The sequence below is a fragment of the Nothobranchius furzeri genome, chromosome 11 (assembly GCF_043380555.1).
Source record: "Nothobranchius furzeri strain GRZ-AD chromosome 11, NfurGRZ-RIMD1, whole genome shotgun sequence".
Taxonomy (NCBI): domain Eukaryota; kingdom Metazoa; phylum Chordata; class Actinopteri; order Cyprinodontiformes; family Nothobranchiidae; genus Nothobranchius; species Nothobranchius furzeri.
Window position 1 is genome coordinate 53129350 of NC_091751.1, and position 12783 is coordinate 53142132.

Here is a 12783-nt window from a genome sequence, read left to right on the forward strand (position 1 = left end):
TGTTGCGCCGTCTCGTCACTTGCAGAGTGCGAGCGTCCAACCTGCATTGAACCCCAACCTCCCAGTCACAGGGTTTGTGACTCTGGTTGTGAACCAAAAAATAAATTAATTAATTTAAAAAAATAACAATTTTTTGTTTCATTTTTGGACAGTTTCATTTTGGCTTGACCCAGTTTTTGAGGACATTTTACCACAAAACAGGAGATTAATTACCCATAAGGTTTCAGAATATGTAAAAGCGTTTCACTCATTGGGAAAAAAAGTCATAAAGTACAGATAATTTTTTTTACCACATTAACAGCAATGCATCTTTATTTAACTAAACCGAAGCTGAGAAGGGCATAAGTAAATTACAAATTCATACTTTAATATCAAAACAAATACAAAACTGTAAAATTCAGATTTTTTTTAAATAATTTCATGACATGAATAATGTCATAAATAAAATAAGCATTATCATTAAGTGTAAGATACTTAATGACTTCAAAATGTGGCACATTTTTGAACAGTAATAAAGCTATTATCAATGTATTGACAAGTTGTGTTTACGTTTCTATTATTGAATATATTTTTGCAAATAGATGAATATTTCTGTTGTTATTATAAGTCTATTTTAATGTTGACAGTAAAAAATGAACTGAGGATTTAAGAATTTGGGAACAACAATATTTATAGCTGCTTCCGATTCCTTGCAAATGTAGATGTGAACTAGGCTTATAAATAAGGAGAAATGTACTAATCAAGTGGATTATGTTGGTAATTGCTAGACCTCACCATGTGATGTGTCTTTAGTTACTGACCTCATCACAAAGTAATCTAACCCAACGCCGCCACGCAGGTTATTGAGTATTGGCATTACCCAATTTTTTAGGACATTTTACCACAAAACAGGAGATTATTTACCCATAAACAACACAACTTTGTTAAAGAGGAGACGTGGGCGCTCGGCTCCGAGTTATATGAATGAACAGCAACAAGTGGACTACGAGTTGCGTGTTTCTACATTTTATATTATAAAATAAAAGAGAAAATGCGTTTTTTTTAGTTTTTACCAAGAACGAGTTGTTTTAAATCGTGACAATCTTGTGTTACAACAATAAACAAAACCTTATAGTAAGGTTTAATTCTGACTGCTGGTTTGAAATCGGTTACGAACACAAGAGCGGAGCCGAGCTGTTGTTCTCCACAGCGATCAACAAAAGAAGGTTTAGCCTTTGTTAATTTGTTAGTGATATCGAAATACTACCATGAAAAAGTCTGAAAGCCCATGTGGGACAACAACACCCCTCCCTCTACGTTACTTTAAGTAAATAGTACCTTTAATTTGCCAAAAACAGGAGCAAACGAAGCGGTAACAAGTTGCTAGCGGTTAGCATCCATGCTAACGACTGGAGTTTAACAAAGTTACCTGCGTTAGTTGAGGGGCGTCAATACCAGGCGACGGTAGGTATCCTCAAAAGCGAACAAACAAAGTAAATACATGGCGTAAAAGCTGGCATTTCTTGCGCTGTGATCATAGTTTCAGAAAGACTTCCCCGTGTTTTTCAAAACCCACTCACTCTGTCAGTGGAGGCGCATGGTGCAAAATTTTAAGCTGTATTTTTCCCCCCATCTTTCCAGACTCTCGGGTAGTCCACCTTCGGTTCGGTCAATAGGGCATCGTCGACCAATCAGAAGCAGTGTTGCATTTGATCACACCAATCAGGTGCCGGTTTACATAAATTCACTGCTGCGCTTCTAAAGTTTGTTTTTAACTGTTCTTACAGTAGTCTAGTGCGCATTAGTCATGAATCCCAGAAGGATTAGGAGTTAACGCAAGTAAATACAGGAAATTCCGCGTTGTTGTTGTGTTTTTAACCACAAACCGCGCTGGTTTGTACAAAGAACTAGGGTGTAGGAGAAGTCACATGTTGTGGTTCAGAGTGAGGTCGAGCTCAGAATGCAGATAGATGTGGACTATGTGATCACATGCACCACTGGGCATATAATCTTATTTTCTCATGCCAGAGCCATTAACCCCAAAGCATACAATTGAGCAGCCACTTTATTTCTAAGGAAAAAAGATTGTTGCTGTAGAGAATCAGTGCTCAGATTTTTAGGGCTCAGACAAACGCCTCTTTATGCCTCTCCAACATAAGGGGCCACCTGTTCTTGGATTTGGTAGCTTTTGTTGCAGAGGTTAGTTTAGGGAGGAGACTTTCACAAGGCTGTCTTGTCCTGCCAGTTCTTTTGGGGGGATCACTTCACAGCCCACCCACATAATTTACATTTGACAATGTTTTCAACTATCAATCAAAAGGGATTAAAACACTGTAAAACACACACAGAAAAATAAAAACTAATAGCTTTGTCTACATTTTTCTGTGAAACCTTTGAGTAAAAATGGACTTTTCTGCTTACTTTTAGCAGACCCTTGACTCAAAGGTACCAACTAAAACCTAAAGAATGCTAGTTAGTGAAGCCTGCAGAAGGATTTGGAGGTTAATTTCACCAAAAGGTCAGAGTCAATTTACTGTAATCCCTTAACGATCCTGAAAGCCAAGAAAAGGGGAAAAAAACAAAAAAAACAATTTTGTCTTCACAGCACTTCGTGTTCCCAGACTGAAATCCAGGAGTCATGTGTCAGGCGCTGATCTCTTTTGGTTCTTTTAGTTAGTCCATATGCTGGTGATCTATTTTTAACTAAAGAATGAAAGCTTGATGCTACGTGTCATAGCTAACCATACTTGGAGTCCCTATTAAACACCAATTAAAAACATATAAAGGCCTTTTTTATCATAGGGGACAAAATCATGTAAAACCACCAAAATAACAAGGACACAATTACGGTGTTGCGACTAATATCGAAAACACAGAGATTTGTTAAACAACTTTATTAAATGTTGAAAAAGTCGAAAGTATCCCAAATCAAAAACTGGAAAATAGAGGTAGTTAGCAGCACATAGTTAATACTAAACAGTTTGACCCTGAGCCTTAATTGTAACAGAAGAGTTCCCAAATAAAACTTAAAAAAGTAACAGTGAAGAAAAATAAACAATTATTTTATGCTATAAAAAGCTGAAAACTGCCTTTCAAATTGCTCCTATGCTGTCATTTAAAGTAAAACAATGGGTCATAAACTTTTAATACTGACTATAAAGCAAATATTTTAAAAATGCATTATTTTCTATCACAAAAAATATTGTGATGGTAAACATTTCATTTTGATAAATCTTTTTTATTTTGCTGAAATGATCAGATCATTGTTTTATTGAAAGATGTTGACAGGAGAAATGCTGCAGGCACACAGGAGATGCGATGTTATTTATGAATGGCCTCTTGAAGGACATGTGGATTTGCTGTAGGACGTGCGATGATCCCTTCTCTTTAAATTTTATATTTCTTCTTTCCACTTTCACTGATCACACATATGTGCTGAAAGAAAAGATGAAGAACACAGATTTTAAGCATGCTTCATAACATTTAAGTCTATTTTAAAAGTCTTTGTTCTGTTAAACGAAGACGACACAGACTTACGTTTAGGTCTCTAAAATACTCATTGTAGTCCAAGGCGTAGCCGACGACAAAACGATTGGGTATCTCAAAGCCGACAACTGAAGGTGTGACATTAAAAGGTGAATATTAGCTTTAGTCCATTGTTTGGTGTTCTAACTGAATGGAGTCATGATTTGTGGTTGCTAAGGTGCTTACAGTCAGGCACACATGTAGATCTATTCTGCACCCTCTTCACCAGCAGTCTGCAAAGACAAAAGCAAGATTTTATCTGTTGACATCACCAGGTTCTCAACTATTAATCAAGCGCCGGTGTTGTTGTAGGATTTTGTATCAGTCCAGCTCAGATTTATGCGTCTAGACAAGACAGTAGAAACCGAGTGAGGTCCTCACCCTGCTACTTTGATCATTTTGGGCCTGAAGGCTTCAACATGCTTCAGGAGGGTTTCCATCGTCTTTCCTGTACCAACGATGCCCTGTAAGGGAGGGGTTGAGCATGCTGGTGAATGGCAATGAGTACTGACTAAAAAATAGGTTTCACATTGTAGCGAGAAGTTTTATTCTTACTTAGCAGCAGCATCTTAAATGTTTTCTGTAGAGAAAAACAATAATTTACAACTCTTTGCTATGAAGGAGTTGGATTGGAGCCATAATTGGGCAATGCTAAATAACCAATCTTTAATAAAAATAAATAAATAAATGAACCAAAATAGGAAGTTTTAATTTTAGAGCATTCACACTGAAATACTGTTCAGCAAAATCAACGGAGGTTTCTGTAAGCAGGACATTTTTGTTTCCTATAATGGAGATGACAATAAAAGTCAAGGCAGATTTATTTATAAAGCACATTTCATACACAGAGACAGTTAAATGTGCTCTCCAGGAGAAAGAACAGCAAAAACATTAAATCACAAAACAGCTGATTTGAAATACATTCAAATACACAAATGCAATTAGTTGTAAGAATAAGATAAAAAGGTAAAGTTAAAGACTTGAGTTGTTACAGAAGGTGTAGCATTAGAGACATTCATTCAAAGGCTGATGAACACATGAAAGTTTTCACTTTTGATTTAAAAGTTAGAGCTGATTCCATCTGTGTGCAGCATAGTAGCTAAAAGCTACTGGTTGGTTCTGACCCGGGTTCTGCCAGCTGATTGCTTTCTAAGGATCTCAGAGCCCTGCTGGGTGTATATACTGGAAGGAGATCTGCCATGTATTTTGGCCCCCTGCCACTGAGTGATTTATAAACTAGTAGAATCACTTTGAAATAGATCACGTAGTTCACTAGTGACCAGTGTAGAGATTTAAGAACAGGAGTGATGTGCTCGGTTCTCTTGGTTCTTCTGAAGACTCCAAAAAAGCCACGACCATAGCTTTAATGGGTACCCAACAAGTATGACATCTTAGAAGAGGAAGCTTTGAGAGCAGTTTTACTGAAAGTAGTGCATATATTACAGTAAAAGTAGAATATCATTAAGCCAAATTAATAAATCAACATCAGCTATTAAAAGTCTGAAAACATAAACTGAAGGATTTTAAAAAAAAGTCTTATTAACTCAACTCTGTTTACAGTAAGTAATCATCATGAGTGCTCACTTTAGTTCCTGTAACTGAGATGTTTTTTTATATAACCAGTGCTATTCCTCATTTTTGACTGAGTTTTTGAGCTTAAAGACCAAAGTTAGCGATGATTGAAAAGCAGCTCCCTGTTTTCTTGAATTTAGGTCAGAAAATTAGGTTTCTTCATGTTGAACTCAGGTCCTGCAGCAGCAAACAAACTTTAAATGGCTCCTCTTGACCTGGATCATGATGTTAGATACACAATGGGCTCATTTTATGAAGAGTAAAACAAGACTGACTCACCTCCACAATCAGTACGTTCTAATGAGTGCACGGCGAGGAGGGAAGAAAGGGAAGGAAACAAACAATGAGAATGAGAAACAAATATTTCAATCCAATCTTATCCAAACACACACGTAATGACACAAATATTAAAAGCTATAAAAGTGAACAGAATATAATTATGCATTAAAAAAGCATTATGCAGAAACAGAAAGCAAACAAAGCAAATTATTTTTCTTAAGTCATCTTTAAATCTATGGTAAAGCGCACTCCACCAAGTTCTGAACTATTGTGCTGAAAGGGATCTGTAACAACTAGTCCTAAGAAAATTGTTAAAAATCGAGCTACACCCAAGCTACACCATCATTTTTATTTTTTTATGCAACAAAATGAATCACACAAATCTAAAGCCAATGTTCCAGCAGTGAATGCCACACTAGAATAGCAGAAATTCTACAAATGTCAGTCTAGTTGACATGAAAAAGCCACTAAAAGCCACATTTTAAACTCCACTTCAACTTATCTAGGCCAAGACACAAACTCAAACCTCTCAGATGCCAGTTTGTTCTACTTTTAAAGCTAAGGATTCACCTGAGAACATTTCTGTGCTTTGTTTAGCCCTCATTATCCTACAGACGTATTCAGATCCCAGAAAACCCAGAAGTAATATGAAAATGAAATTGAAAGGGAATGCAATTTTCCGTACAAGAACACAAGCGGCACAAATGTAACTGTGTGTCACAGTGAGTTCAGGAACTTCACACAAACACATGAAATACTGTCAGGAAAGCACACAGCATTTTCTACTCATGTTTTACCACACCTTGTTGTTCTAAGGCACACATGACTGAGACTGTCTAGATAACGGCTTTATTATTAGACCTAAAACCTAACCTAATGCTGAGTAATTCACCACACACATGGGCTGATTTGTCAAGAAAGGGTTTGTTAAAAAAAAAAGAATTCTCTGAGTCTCCACATAACAAGTAGAAACACTAAATGGACAAAACTACTACAATTAGATAAATATTTATTTTGTTCAATTCATTTGCAAAGAGCAAAATTTTCAAACTTAAAAAGAGAAATTCCAAACTAAATCAGATGTTATGGGAATTTTTGCTTCTAAAATCCCAGTGGAGGCAGTGGTGAACACATTCTTTGCTGTTTGTTTGAAAACATATGTATAGATGTGTGATTCACTGAAAAAAAAATTAAAATTTTTAATGATTATAGGGAGTCTAAGTCACGCCCGTCTACTTCTGGACCACGGGTCCCCGGTAGAGCGAAAAAACGAATGCAAGTCAATGAGGCTAAAAACGCTATTTTCTAATTCCGCTTGTTTTGTGACATGGATTTCACATATGATGTCTGTGAATTTTAAAGACACTTTCTGATACCAAGAAAGCACTTATTTGCGAATGGGGGGAAAAACTATTTTAGGTTTTGTGTGAAAATAAGTCCAGGACTACAAATGTGCTTCATGAAAATGACGTCATCGAACTAGACACGAAGAAAACTGAGGGAAAAGGGCTGTAAGTTTAGCAAACTTCCCACAGGAGGAAAAACCACCTTGAACCTGGCCATGTGGTAAGTAGCAGCTACACTAGGGGGGAGGAGATTATGTGGTGACATCACATATGCGACATGCCTATGTCTGATTTGTAGTCATGCTTATTACAAACTTTTATAAGCTGATAAATCTCAAAGTACGTGACTGGCATGGTCGAAACACCCATCATTCCTTTTCATTTAAATTGCAGTACAGGCCTAAGGCAAAGCGGATTAGAAAATAGCATTTTTAGCCCCGTTGACTTGCATTCATTTTTTCGTTCTTCCGGGGACCCATATGCCGACCGGAAAGGGAGGAGACTTAGGCTCTCTATTGCTGATTATAATCAGTCACTCTGAGTTTTTAATGCAGACTGAACATGAAAATAGTCTCCTACAGCTATCTCCTGCTTTAGCTTCTGATAGAAAACAGAAGGTGAACCTAGGATTAGAAAATCCTGACAGATCTAGGTCACACTGTCGCTTAACATTCATGGACTCACTCGCCTTGACCCACGACGGGGAAGGCTGGTGTTTGTTTAGCGTCCAGGAAACTGCAGAGAACGTCTCGACTAGTAGAGGCTAACTGTTAGCATTACCAACTCCACCACATGGCAGAACTCCTCCAGGCTTGTGTTATTTGTGGAATTAAAACACTGATGTTACAAAGTAAACGGCGTCATCGGTAGACTTGTGTTGCTGTCAGCCAATCAGATGTGAGATGTCAAAATTTTAGGAAGGTCTGAAGCTCTCCTCTGATCTGGCCACCATCTAGATCCTGAAACAGGCTCGTCAGGTCTTTTTATTCCCAGAGCGTGACTTACAAGGCATTTATTCCTACTAGAGACCACTGCAAATGTATTAATTAATTGAGTGAACCACACCTTTAAATTAATGCTCTATTGCTGTTTTTAATGGGAAGTTTCTGCAAGTTTTGTATTTTGGTGGCCTTCCATGTTATTGCTCCAAATTAAAGTGACAACAATTAGGAAAAACATCATACTGGTTGTTTTGTGTGGAACCTATTTCAAGGACAGTTTAGCTTCACTTTGAGCCCCTAACCCGTGTGTCCAAAGTGTGGCCTGGGGGGCCAGAACAACGCTGTGAGGCCTCCACTTACTTTTCTAGAATATTGGACTTTTTTTCCCTCTCCAACATGCTGTTGATGTGAATCGACACATTTGAACTGTTTAAACTTTCATTTTACTGATTGGTCAGATTACCTGGGGACAGGGCTGCCAAAAGTTAACTCCAAGTTAGCTGAAAGCAGTCTTAACGTCCTCTCTATGAGTCATTTGTGGACTCTACAGAGTTTTTAGGAGTCAGAGGTGACAAATCCAGTTATTTACCCAAATATCTGGAAGGCAACGTATCTTGTTGATTGTCCACGTGAGTCTTCAATCCATTTTCATCTAGCTAGGTGTACTGCTCGGTTGCTAACGATATTCGCTTCCCATAATGCACAGCAAACCTGGTTATGGGACCCTCCTTCTACAACATGTCATGTCTGGTCACTGGAAGACTGACCTCTGAGTTCCTAGTCTATAAAAATGAATTGTGTTTTCCCTGTATACTCCATAATGTGGCTCAACTAAATAAACAAGTCAATCAATTGGATTTTTAAGGTTGGGATTTTGTAAGCACCTTTAAAAATACTCATCCTGCTCTAATGGGGTGTTTAGCAAACGTAAACCCAATAAAATAGATTTTAAAAATAATCAGAGGAATGTGCTAAGCTTAGGAGTGTTTCCAAATATCAGTTTGAGGCCTTAAATGTGTTAAACGACTAAAATATGAAAAGTTTAAAAAAAATCTGGATAGTTTAATGAACAGATTTGCTTTTCTTTCATGTTTAGCTGAAGAACTATCTTGCAGCTACTCAGTTTAAACTTATGATCAGCCCCTTTGTTCTGCACTATTAAATGAGATACCTTCAGGAGATAACATACTCCCTATCAGTGTTTGGTAAACAGCCAGCGTGTGCGCCAGCTTACGGAGCCACTAACAGTGATTACGCGATAACAACCCAAGCAGCTGAGGAGTGAAGAGTCTAAACTCGTCCTTATCCAGGCTCTCGCTGTGTCGTCACTGTTGCACCAACGCCACACTTTGCTTCCACTGAGATAAAGAGGGACAAACCTTTAAACAACTACATTAGAACAGCTGGTATCTCATTAGTGCTGTCAGTGACCTGCCATCTTCGATCTGCTTTACAGAGCCCATCAGGTTGCAGGAGGCAGCAAATCAGAGGAGATGCTGCACTCTAGAGGTTGAAGTGAGATTCATCAAATAAAAAGAGTGGTGATTGGGTTCATTTAATGTGTCGTCGTTTGTTTATGAGAAAATAAAATCATGGAGGAAATACCTTTCCAGCTAAAAACGACAGATCATCCGCTCCAACTATGTGAAGATCCTCTGTCGATTGGTCATTCTGTAGAAATAAATGTGTGTTTTCATGAAATTAAGCAGTCATTTTGCACATTTATCATCTAAAATTGACACTGCATCATTTGCCTTCAGATCAGTTTTGTAGACAAGTTATTTCTGTACATAAAATCAAACACCTTCCCTCTGTTCTCCTTTTTTTTTATCCCCCCACACATTAAAAACACATTCCAGACAAAGCTGCAAAAAGATCCCGCTGTCACAATGCTGTATAAAATAAAACACACAGAAATCTTCTGACCGAGTCACAAGACTCGCAGCCTTCACGGCAGATCATCTCATGTAGCGGAACAGCCTCAGCGTTCCTGCACACGAGCATCATCTGGTCAGGCCCCAAGTGCCGCTCACCAGGTAGCTCTTGAGCCGGATGAAGTGAACCCTCATGGGGATGGTTTGGTTGGAGTTGCAGCTCAGAACCTTGATCCGGTCAACCAGGTCGGCACAGAACTGGTAGCCTCCTTTCAGCACGCACAGAACCACGATGTCGTGGTCCCCCAGATCGTCCATGATGTTTCGAGCAAGGCGTTCCGTCCTGCAAAAGAGCCCCTCTATACTGTTAGATAATAAACAGAATTGTGTCAAATTTGCAACAGATTATCTATTTTAGACTGTCTTTCCAAAACACCTCATGAGACACATTATCACTTAAAGGTATAGCAGATGATTTTTTTGTTCCAGGTGGATCATCTGAACCATTGGTCCGCTTAACTGTCTTATCATTCTGGTGAACCATTCACTCAAGTCCGTATGTGCCCATAGCTGGGTAGTTTTCACTTTCTGTGCATGCACAAAGTGAAGGTAAGACTCCCCACAGACGCCTCTGTCGCTGGTTTTCTGTTCGACAGATAAACTAAAGTTCCGCATGCTAGAGAAATTCATTTCAGATGAAGTTAGCTGCAAGGGCGGCAGCTACTTGTAAACAGAACGTGCACGAGGATAACTGGGCTTTCTCTCTCATGTGCATTTTTTTCAAAACGTGGAGAGGGCGGTTCTTTCCGGAAATTCAGAAACATTTTCCGCCATATCTTTTAAAACTTTCTTTAGATTTTTCTTTCATTTCTGCAGCTATCTGTCAAAAACAGGAAGTAGAAATAAAATGTTTACCAGATTGTCTAGTCCATTGTCCATATTGTCCAACAATATATCTAAATTTTGTAAAAATGCTAAAAGTTGGGCAGCAGATAATAGAAATCAAATCTGGATCTCTATACTGAACATTTTAACGATACGCACCTTCCAATTCTTTATTTCTGTAAAATTATGTTATAGTTAAATATTTTATGATCTTTTTTATTCTGACAGAGATAAAGATTCAAAGTAAGCAGGAAACATTCAATGAATAACTTAATTACATAGACTGATTTAACACAGAATGTGCTACTAGTAGTTCATCTGTTACATTGATTAGATTCACTCAAAGACAATAGTTTATTTCTTACTAAATAAAACATCTAAGAAATCACAATGCAGCCATAGAAACACTAAATGGTTAAAAGGGGGTTTTCCTTTCCACTGTCGCTACATGCTTGCTAGAATGAGGATTGCTGTGAAGACTCTGACACTAGTCAGTGACTCAATGCCATTTTCTGGGTTCCTTATAAAGGAAAATTTTTACTGATTAGCTTAATGAACTGAACTCTATTGGAATGTTTACTTCGTGAAGTGCCTTGAGACGACTCTTGTTATGACTCGGTACTAAATAAATAAACTAAACTGAATTGTTTGTTTTAAATAATGTGCAGCTCTTTTGATTACGCAGTTATGACATTAATTATATTAATTAAGGTAATATGATTTCCTCATTCAAAGGAAAAAATGTGTAACTCACTTTTGCACTTTTATATAGTTACAGTTTAAAGAGCAAGTCACCCCCTACCAGAGTCTTACTCCACTCCCACTTCCTGTTTGAAAAATGCAACACAAACAGGCTCACAACAACATTGTGACATCATACTGTACCAGCTAACGCCATAGTGTATCTCTTGGCCATAAGCGATAGCAGATTAAATTTAAATGCAGTGCAGAGTTTTACATGAAGACAGCGCAAAACTGACTGTTTTAGGCAGACTATTTGAATTTTAACTAAGATGCACTAAAGTGCTAAATTATTGTCTGTGTGTGTACAGTATGGTTAGACACTCATTTATATAGTTTATCAGCAAAAAAATATAAAATAAAAAGAGTTGATTTGGGGTGACTTGATCTTTAGGATAATTTAACAGCATTCTAACCTTTGTCTTGTTGAACTTTCTTGACACACAATGTTTGTATTCTTAAATCCGTTTTAAAACTTTTCTCAAGGTATAAAGTAATGAAAAAAATAAAAAATATGTTGCCTATTCCATGGCTCTTTCTTTTTAAAAAATCACAATAAATCAAGAGTATGCATTATATTTTCAATAACGAATGTGTGTCTGATGTAAAATAACATTCTAAGTCTTTAATCAGTTTGAATGTCCGCATGCTGTGGTTTCATTTAAGTCAAACAGCTACTGTTTTAAAACACAAAGTCCAAACCACTGGAGATGTCTCCCTGATCTTCCTAAAATCCGATTTTCAGTGAAGGAAGCCACGTCAAGCTTCTTGTGCAACCTCAGAAGAACAAGATGAGTCAGGCCGCAGGAGGCTCCGTTTATGTCTACCTGTCCATAATCACGCCATGCGGGACGATGACACAGTCTAGGTCTCCGGAGTAGTGGGCTGGGTAGCTGAAGAGGTCTAAACTGTAACCTGGCCACTCGTCGTTGATCTGGGAGGAGAGAATCAAACATCATGACTCCTTCAAAAACGCCCAACTCCTCTAAAGTTCTGCGCATGTAGAGAAAAAGCGTCTACAACTAGGCGCTAAGTTTGACTGCGCACGATATGCGCAAATCCATGAATGAACAAACTGATTTTCCTGACTGGACACTTGTCCTTTCCCCGTCGGATCCTCCTTTTTAATTAAATTACCACAATTCCCTCGTTTCTTCTTCTTTTCTCGGCCTGCACGCCAAACTCTGCCATGTTGCCTCCAAGCTGACACGCTGAACAAGGCTTTGTCTCGGGGAAAGTTGGTGCAAGCCTGCAGAGGGCTTCGGCACGGCGGCGAGAGGAGGAGCGTCTGCAGCGCAGGTCCGCGGCCGCTAGGGGCGCTGCAACACCACGTTCAGATTCCAGTTTCACCCAAAACCAGGGGTGAGCCCTTAGAGAGGCTCCACATGGCTTTACACATGGAAGTGAGGGAAAATCAAACTACAAAGATGGATTTCATGGGAAAAGCAGTGTTATAAAAGTGGCTTTTTAAGTGAAAAACAAAAACAAAACTTAGTTTATCATTTCTTTCTTTCTTTCTTTCTTTCTTTCTTTCTTTCTTTCTTTCTTTCAGTAGAAATGTATTCATCCAAGTAGTCTCTGTTTACAAAGACTTGCTGTTGCTTAGGTTTCTGGTTGTATATCTTAACTTCCTGTAACAAT

The 12783-nt window shown here is 38.2% G+C and overlaps 2 protein-coding genes across 5 annotated transcripts in view; both read right to left on the bottom strand.

Moving 5' to 3' along the window:
* arhgap21b (Rho GTPase activating protein 21b) overlaps positions 1–1658 on the bottom strand; it is a 39467-nt gene extending 37809 nt beyond the window's left edge. For 2 of the 3 annotated variants that reach the window (XM_015956876.3, XM_015956875.3), the window contains exon 1: positions 1409–1658. The gene's annotated coding sequence lies outside the window, so the exon portion shown is untranslated. Of the gene's footprint in view, positions 1–1317; positions 1338–1408 lie in introns of those variants that run through there. The other variant, XM_054740382.2, reaches the window with a different exon arrangement.
* Positions 1659–2858: 1200 nt separating this feature from the next.
* Positions 2859–12435, bottom strand: prtfdc1b (phosphoribosyl transferase domain containing 1b). Of its 2 annotated transcripts, XM_015956880.3 has the most exons (9): positions 12280–12435; positions 11970–12076; positions 9676–9859; positions 9248–9313; positions 5356–5373; positions 3886–3968; positions 3691–3737; positions 3517–3593; positions 2859–3414 (listed from the first exon to the last, which is right to left on the bottom strand). In XM_015956880.3, exons 1-9 carry the CDS (start codon positions 12331–12333, stop codon positions 3367–3369), a joined length of 684 nt encoding a protein of 227 aa, XP_015812366.1. In that variant the 5' UTR covers positions 12334–12435; the 3' UTR covers positions 2859–3366. The 2 variants fall into 2 exon arrangements, with proteins under 2 accessions (XP_015812366.1, XP_054596419.1); XM_054740444.2 differs by lacking the exon at positions 5356–5373 and having other exon boundaries at positions 12280–12429.
* Between the last annotated feature and the right edge of the window lie 348 nt (positions 12436–12783).